This window comes from Diuraphis noxia, unplaced genomic scaffold (assembly GCF_037042655.1).
Source record: "Diuraphis noxia isolate RWA-SAM2 unplaced genomic scaffold, SU_Dnox_SAM2 contig0003, whole genome shotgun sequence".
NCBI classification, from domain to species: Eukaryota; Metazoa; Arthropoda; class Insecta; order Hemiptera; family Aphididae; genus Diuraphis; species Diuraphis noxia.
The window spans coordinates 29,792,963-29,802,022 of NW_028301713.1; the positions used below are offsets into that span (position 1 = coordinate 29,792,963).

Below are 9,060 nucleotides of genomic sequence, written 5' to 3' on the forward strand. Positions count from 1 at the left end.
TATACAGTTTAATTTTCAAAAATTTTCGACTTTTTTGAGTTATTTATAGACCACTGAAATTTTCGATTTTTTTGAGAATTTTTTTTGAAGTGTCGGTAAAAAAATGTTGGACGACCAAAAAAACTTGAAAATTTAATACAAGGTTCCTCATGAGTTGTTCTTATTGTAGCTAAAAAAAATTAAAAATCGTAAGTCACAATTTTTTTTTAATAAGCGTTTACGAGTACAGTTTAAAATTTTACGAAATCTGTCGAAAACGCGAAAATTTGCAAGTAATTTTGAAGTTGAAAAATCATAAAAATGTTTGCGTTTATAACTAAGGATTAAAAATACAACACTAAGTTTTCCATAAGTTTTCCTTCAAGTAGCTATAGAGAAAAATCGAAGCATCATTATAGGAAAAATTTTAAGGGCATTTGAATTTTAAATTTTTACGAAATAGCGTAACGATAACGATTTATCCTCAAACGATTTTAAACATTTGTTATTATTCAAAAAGTATAAGTCATAGATACTTGAAAAATTTTACCAGTTATTTAGATTGGCATTTTCTTTACATGATTTAATTTTCAAAATATTTTGACGTTTTTTGAGGTATTTATAAACAACTGAAATTTTCAATTTTTCTGAAAATTTTTTTTTGAAGTGTCGATAAAATTTTTATGGCCCTATCAAAATACTTGAAAATTTAATGCAAAGTTCCTCATAAGTTATTCTTATAGTGATTAAAAAATTATAAAAATACATAGGCACGATTTTTTTTACAAAGTAAATCGTCAGTAATTCGAAGTTGAAGGATAATATAATCGTAATAAGAAATTCTAGCCTTTAGGGACCGAAAAAAGTTGGAATGTTACAATATTTAGAATTTAAAATATTATTGGATACCTACCTAATAGATATTCGTAATATTTCCAATATACATCATTCAATTTACTATACCATTTTAAGGTCTGCGTTGTTTTGGCAGCGATTGTTGAAACTACGGTCACGGATTAATATTAATCCGTGACCACGGTTGAAACAAATACCGGGCTGTTGACTCAAACGGCCACACTGCGCGGACGGGCGGTAACTTACCGGTTACTTATTTTGTGGTAACATTATCAGCGAGCTGTTATCTCAAATTGTCTGGCCAATGGTAAGAACAGGTTGATAGTTTGATAATTGATACCTACTTGATTATTTATTTGCCTTGCGCGAGTTGTGCCCTAGTCCAAACGCTATCTTTTTAATAATTCTTATTTTCTTCTACTAACGCCCAACGTTGCTCAAATTGGTCTGCGTTATTCGTCTTTCACCCCAACGGCGATTCGGCATTAAACAAACATGAGTTGTCTGATGACGATCATCGCTCTGGCCACTACTTTGGGTGAGTACGGTTTGTTTTTCGGCGGACACGCCCAGGCAGACGATGTTCCTAGCCAAAACTCTTGTCTGTTGTTTTACAATCCCAGTGACCTAGTCATCCATTTTAGCAACTCATTGTGTTTGTTGTTTTCTAGCAAGTGTCCATAGCCACCAACTATATGTCCTCAACTGTCCAGAAAACGTCAAGATCGGGCAGTCGTCCATGCCGCTCCGTGCTACTGAGTTGGCTGATGTTGTATCATCAACATTGGGCTTCACTGTTTCGAATGGAGTAAGTTCACATCTTTAAATTTCTTAAAGTTACACTAGTTACACCACTTGGTTCACTGAGATTTCACCTACTTGTCACACTTTTGAATTCAGTATTTTATCATAGCCATGTCATTGTGGCTATTAATTGAATAAAAATAGTGATATGTAATTAGTTTCTTGTTAAAACATTAGCATTTATGTTGTTAAAATAATAATTTATGTATAAATAATAATGATTTTTCCCTCACAAAGTTATCTACAATAACTAAAATGACTTATAAAACCCTTACTTAACTTTGTGTAGTTATATCAATGCTGAAATAGATAGATGTTTTTATCATAGCTATAAAATAAAAATAAGTATCTGAATATTTCAAGTAGCTATTTAAATGCATTGTTTTTTTCAGTTTTTATAAGAAATAAAAAAGTGTATCAGATGATTGCCTGATATTAATCATGAATATTATTTTAAAATGTGTTCTATTAGGTAAAAACTTGGAGCAACTTAATGGTGGCAGATCCATTTTCATTACCTGAAGCTGTAATTGTCCTTGAAATACCAGGATCAAATAATCCCGGTTTTGACCTAAATAAAGTTGATCATCATGATTTAATCATGGATGAAACCTTAGATGAAGTGTATGCTACTGTGGAACATAGAATGAAGGAGAGACTCGACAATAAAGAATATAGCATTATGCATGGCTCCCTAACCAATGATGAATTTGTGAGATTAAATATTTAATTTGTAATTTTTACTATTGTTCGTTATCACTTAATAATTTTTAGCTGAAGAATCAAGTATTCCATCCTAATTTTCAACTGAATCCTAGTATTAAACCTCAACACATTGATTCATACAATGAAAAGTATAAAGTTTTTTTTAATGAAATTTACAACTTGCATCAATTAGGACAAGGTGTAAGTACAATTTGATATATTTATGCAGAGTTACAAAACAAATTGATTAATCTATTTAATGGGCCACTAAATCATCTTAAAAAGATGATTGTCAAACTATTGATTGTAGATAAAATGTTTGGCATTTGTTTACAAAACCCGACATTAATTTGTTTTAAAACATTTGTGTCCATATCCATTGCAGGTCAAAGAGAGTATGTTGAAAAATAATGTACCAGATTTACACTGGTTTCAATTGCAAGGTGTAAAAGCTTTGACTTCTATCAATGAACCTAATTCAGAAGAAACTATTGAAGGTGAAAAACTTTTGAATGAAGCTATATCTTCGTTGGTCCAATCATACAATGAAATTTACAATAATGAGGTATCTATTAACTTAAATCAATATACAGCATGTTAACTAATAGGAGTCAGTAACTCTAATTTGTGATAATAAAGAATACTAATCATTGAAATTTGATGTAATATTTTTACAGGATAAGTCTTTTAACCATGAAAATATAATAATAATCTAAACATATAAAAACAGAAACAAAAAATAATAATATAATTTAGGTACAATACTAGTTTTTGTTTAAATAAATTACACATATTGAGAAAGGTATAATAATAATAGTTTTAACTTGAAAATAAAAACAAAGCTTTCATTCTGATACAATCACAAAAATAAAAAAATAAATAATAATCATTACAAAAATTAGGTTGCATAAAGTAAGCGCTCTTGGTAAAAAAGAATTTGTACACATTTTTTTTCTTTTTTTTAAAAGGCACAAAAAATACATTTCAGCTTCTAATTGAATGAACTATAATACCAAGTTATTTTTAATTTTTAATTTTTTTATTGGATTAAAAGGCTTCAACATCACAGGTCATTAGCCTAAAAGTAATTATAAGTTAATAAATTTATGACCAAGTTATTTTGTATTTGTTTTTAAATATTGTTCAATATATTCAACTAAACTGCTTTGCATAATTTAATTGTTTTGGCCCTTTATCTTTTGATGAAATTAACGTATAGCTAGGAATATCTCACATATTTTTCAAATTGTTTTTATGACTAATATTGTTACAAGCATTATGGTCATATAAAATTGGCATATGCAGTTCATGATAGATATATTGAACAATTTAATGAAAAAAATAAAGAAATATTTCATAAAATTCCAACTAGTATTGCGTTTTTATTTCCCTATTGGATAGACATTAGTGATCAACATGACATGAAAAGCATACAAATTTAAAATATTATGATGTATTTTTAAAATTTAAATTCTTTTCATTCATTAAAAGATTAATAGCTTTTAAATTTTTGTTTTTGATCACGGTAAAAGGGAGACAAATTATCATATATATATATATATATCATATATATCATATCACTTATTAAATTATTTTTAAAAAAAAACTGTTCTTCAATATTATTGGCATTATATTTTGAATTGGAAGAAGTATTCGATTAATTAACATACTACATAATTATTATATATATAGATTTTACCAGATTTTACTTCTGGTTAAAATTGTTTAAACCTTTTTAGATAATAACATAATATAATTGTTATATATCTTAATGAAATGTTATTTAGGTGTTAATAATTGCTATTGCCAACAATGGAAAAGAATTGCATAGAAACAAACGTGAACTTAGTAGCTTGGAAATGGTAAAAACTGTTTTATAAACAACTATCTTTGATGTTAATTTTATTATATAATAATATATAATATATTATTATGCCTGTTTATTATTTTTAGGATCTCAATGTTGCTGAACCTGTATCAAATGACTTTCCAGTCATATTCAATCTCATACTGTGGTTTGTTGTTATATTTATCTTTTCCCTTTTAGCCATATCATGTGAGTATTATGTTTGGTTTCATTTTATTAATAGTGAATAAAATATTTTTAATATTAGTACTAAAATTCAAATTATTTAAAAAAAAAAGCATTATTTTATTAGACTTACATATTTAATAAGTTTTTAAATTCCTGATTAAATATTGATGTTTACAGTCCCTCTCAGTAGCCAAAAAAAAAACTTAATGATATATTCTATAAATTGTAAAATGGATTTTTTTACAGAGGTTTTAAGTTTTAAGTTAATGTTGGTTAACATTTTAAATTATGTACTATGGACAGAGCTACTGCAGATATTATCACATGAAATCTGACTTCTATATATCAGTATTCTTTTGTATATTTATTATTTATATCACTTAACCAGTGGTGATACAAATTTCTCATAGTAACAATAAGTTGTACAAATTATGTTCGTGAATGGGCGATATAAACTATACGCATGCATATTTGATCCAAATCCTCTGGGTTATGTTGGCTTCAAATATAAAGCAGTAGCTTTATCCATTGTATATGTTCACACTAAATAAACCTTTTGATTGTAAAAATTAACGTTTCATATATAAATTTGTAACTATTATATTTATTCAATTAGTTCTACTAATTTCTAGATTTTATAAGAAATTATGATTTATTTATTTTCCAGTTTTCCTCACGTGAATCTGTTTATTTCAGACATATTTCTATTAAATTTAAATCCATTCTTAGTTTAAATTAAAGGCATTAAAAGTTCATCAGTTTAACATCATTGAGATTTATCTATCCACTTCAGTATACCTAATCCATAAAGATAAATAATAAATATAGTTATTTAGTTTTATCATAATTATTTTATTGTGTTATAAATGTTATGATAATCTCTTTAGTCTTGTCTCCCTACCATTTAAAATTATCATAAGCTAAAAAATAATTATAATTTTTACCGTAAACGTGAACTATAATAGTTATAATAATTTATTTTATCAAATCATATGTATCTTATTGCTTTTAAAATATTAAATTATGGGTTTTTTTTTAAAGTTAAAATACATAATGTAACTTGATACAATTTACAAGTTACAAATTGTAGGTATCTAGTGTATCTAGTTACCATCATTAGTTATGTTTATATGGTAAATATTAGACTGTTTAGTATAATATTGTCATACATTTTTTATTTATATTATAATATTATACATTAATAGGAGTGTTGTAAAGTATCTTAGTGTTCTTTTAATTGGTATCTAATACTTTCATATAGTATAATAATAATATAATATTTGAGTACTATTCATATACATTGTAATATTTGTTTCTTTTTATAAAGAGTTTAATATCAGAAAATAAATTCTAGCAAAAATTTCAAGTATTCTTGTGCATCAAAAAAATCTATACAATTTTTTACTATAAAAATTATAACATAAGAAGACATTAAATGTTCAACATTTGTAACTAGTTATATTTTTAATTTGAAATTAACTTTGAATTTACATACTGACATTCATTTATGTTAATAAATGCTTGGATTAGTGGTGTATCTCAAGGTTAGGTTAGTTAAAACTAAATTTTAATACTAATATATATATATATAATTATTATACATATACATACTGAATATGATAAATCAAATTTCCGCTCTCTCTCTTTGAAAAAAATCTTAGATACATTACTAGCTTATATTATTAAAGTGAAAAAATATTCAATATTTTGTCTTACCATACTAGTTAATACCCTGATAATCGGTTGTATCAATTGTATGGAACTTATTTCTATTATAAAATTGGTGGATTTATAATTTAAGACAATAAAAATCATGTTTTATTTAACAATATAAACCAGTACTAAATTAAATTATTTTCTTAACGTTTATTTGGTTGAAAAACTGAAAAAATAATGAATTAAATATGTGCATATGATAAGTTTTTAAATGTATTAATTGTTAATACTAAACTATTTTGTTATAGTGAGCATTGCCCAAATGGATCCAGGTCGTGATTCTATCATCTACCGCATGACCAGCAATAGAATGAAGAAAGAAAACTAAATGTTCATTATATATTTATATGACTTAAAACAGTTAAAACTGAAATATCAGGCTGTATAAGTAATAGTCATGAATTATAAAAAACAACAACAAGAAAACTTAAATTTGGCCTAGACCTCCATTCCAATTGTATATAAGTGTTCATGTTGAACACAAATATTATTAATATGTACTAAGTTTTTGTTTTATTTAATTTAGCATATTGTTTTGAAACAAAAGTGTTTGGTATCTTAGCATTTCGTTATTTTATTAATGTAAATTAAAAGGTTATAAATTGTTTTAAATTTTTATGTTGTTTAATTATCCTTGGTATTTATAAGTTTTGGTAAGTAATGAGTATAATATACTGTTGTAGGCCTTTTCTTCTTATTGTTAATAATGACAAATTGTAATAACTTCTATGTTTTAAGTGAATTTTCCTATCTATTGTATATGTTTGGGTTAATACCTAACAAACTGTTATTAAAATAATTGATAAAACTGCTGGAAATACTTAATACTTATTAAAAGAGTCATATAAAAATTAAAGTAAGTGTTTTCTAATATTTATTAGAATATGAAAAAAAGTTAAAATATTAAATTATGTTGTAGTTAAGCGTTTTTCTTAGAAATTGCGTGACTGAAAGGGTGCGAGTTAAAATCGCGAAATGTTTTAACAGCCAAAACATTGATGGCGGAAAGTAAGAAATTATTTTTGTTAGTGGGTATATACCTTAATAATATAATAAGTAATAATAATAGTAGATAATAAATAAAGTGGATACTCTTAAAGAATTAGTCAATGACTATGAAAATAGGGTCAGACTTGAATACTTAAGACTGAAGAGGTGTTGCGTATAGGCTATAATTTATCATAATATTAAATTTAAATTTAATTGTGTATAGTATTTTGATTTTTATGGTATTTTAATGTTTATTATTACTTATTATATTATGAAAATTAAATTTATACCCACTAGCAAAAATAATTTCTTACTTTTCGCTATCAATGTTTTCACTGTTAAAACATTTTGTCGGTTTTTTTTTCGCGATATTCACATAGTCTCGACTTGAAAAGTTGAAAATACTGATTTATTGATACTCATAGTTTTCACTGCAAGTAAAATGTATTACAATTCTTTTGGCCTTTTTTTTCCGATTTAGAACCGTCAGCAGAGGAGGGTCTGTTTGCACAATAGGTACTACTCTGCTGCCTTCGTTTATTAATGAAATTCTTTTGTCCAAAAACGTTTCATTCTAAAATTATTGTATGCATAATTTATACCTTGCATACAAAACTTTTTATTACTTATAAGAAAGAAAATATGAGTAGATTTAACAGCAAAAAGTCACTAGGAACACCAGAAAACAACTGGTTTTTACGACTCTAACCAGTAACCACTGTCCACATTCAAACATAAAATACATCATTGTGGTTAGTTATTCGATACATTTACTTAACAACATTGGCTGTTGGTAATTTTTCAGTTAAATTTTATCTAAAGCAAAATACGATAACATATCTTGATGGTATTAATATCCACGTGACGCGAGCAAAAACATAATCATGGTTAAAAAAAATCAATTTGTTTGATTTGTCCATAAAATTTTAATTTATTAAAGTTTGTGCCGTTTGTGGAATAAAATCCATTAGCTACCCATAAATTAATTATTATAAATATAATAATATTTTATTATTATAAATATAATAATATTTTATTATTATAATTATATAATAATATTTTATTGTTATAAATATAATAATATTTTATTGTTATAAATATAATAATATTTTATTATTATAAATGTAATAATATTGTATTATTATAGATTTAAAAACCTAATTCAATTGATTATTTATAATGGTAAAATTTACAACCAAAATAATGCACAATATTATTTTTTTAAGCTTGTTTAAGTGAGTTTTCCCTTAATATTTATTTGCATTTTTTTTTGTTATTTCAAAACTTTATATTTTTTAGCATAGGATTTTTATAAATGTTAAAATATTTACCATGTCTGGTCTTAAGTGGTTCTTACCTAGCTAAAGTTCTATTTATTTCTATAAAATTACACACAAAATGCATATTAAGTTTTCTAACCACGATGGTTCTATATATAATACACAATTATTTTTTAGTATTAGTCTTACAATAAATCTCATTCTCAATATAAAGAAAACGTACACTCGTCTGGGAAAGTAAAGGATCGGAAATCCACTAGGTATATCATTAAAAATGTATATTCTATTTGATACCATAAAATATACCCACAACCGGGATGTACCTAAATAGCCTATATATAACGCCGTGTAGCCATTAAAACCAAAAATGTAAGGAGAGTTTGTGATTTACACCACTATAGATAGTCGAAAATAATATTTGTAATTTAAAATTTTCATCAAATACCGAAAATAATTCTTATTGCATCATTTTTTCACGGATATCCACATATTATAAGGCTCTTAAAAGGTGCCAAAATTAATTTCATCATCATTCTGAGAAATTCTTCTAAGAAATCATTTTAGGTATATTGATTTTAATTTGTAGATTTATTTGCATCCCACAGGTTTATATTGAATGACACCATTACTGCACAGTATTGAAGAATGAAGATACACGAATTACTTCGTTCAACCCAACACGTGACAATAAGGTTG

General features: G+C 25.6%; 1 protein-coding gene across 1 annotated transcript; it reads left to right on the forward strand.

Moving 5' to 3' along the window:
• The first annotated feature begins 1,180 nt into the window (after positions 1-1,180).
• Positions 1,181-6,706, forward strand: ATP6AP2 (ATPase H(+)-transporting accessory protein 2). Its single transcript, XM_015513701.2, has 8 exons — positions 1,181-1,372; positions 1,506-1,642; positions 2,111-2,350; positions 2,413-2,544; positions 2,729-2,908; positions 4,131-4,205; positions 4,297-4,399; positions 6,343-6,706. The coding sequence occupies exons 1-8, from the start codon at positions 1,330-1,332 to the stop codon at positions 6,420-6,422; spliced, it is 990 nt and encodes a 329-aa protein (XP_015369187.1). The 5' UTR covers positions 1,181-1,329; the 3' UTR covers positions 6,423-6,706.
• Positions 6,707-9,060: the final 2,354 nt, after the last annotated feature.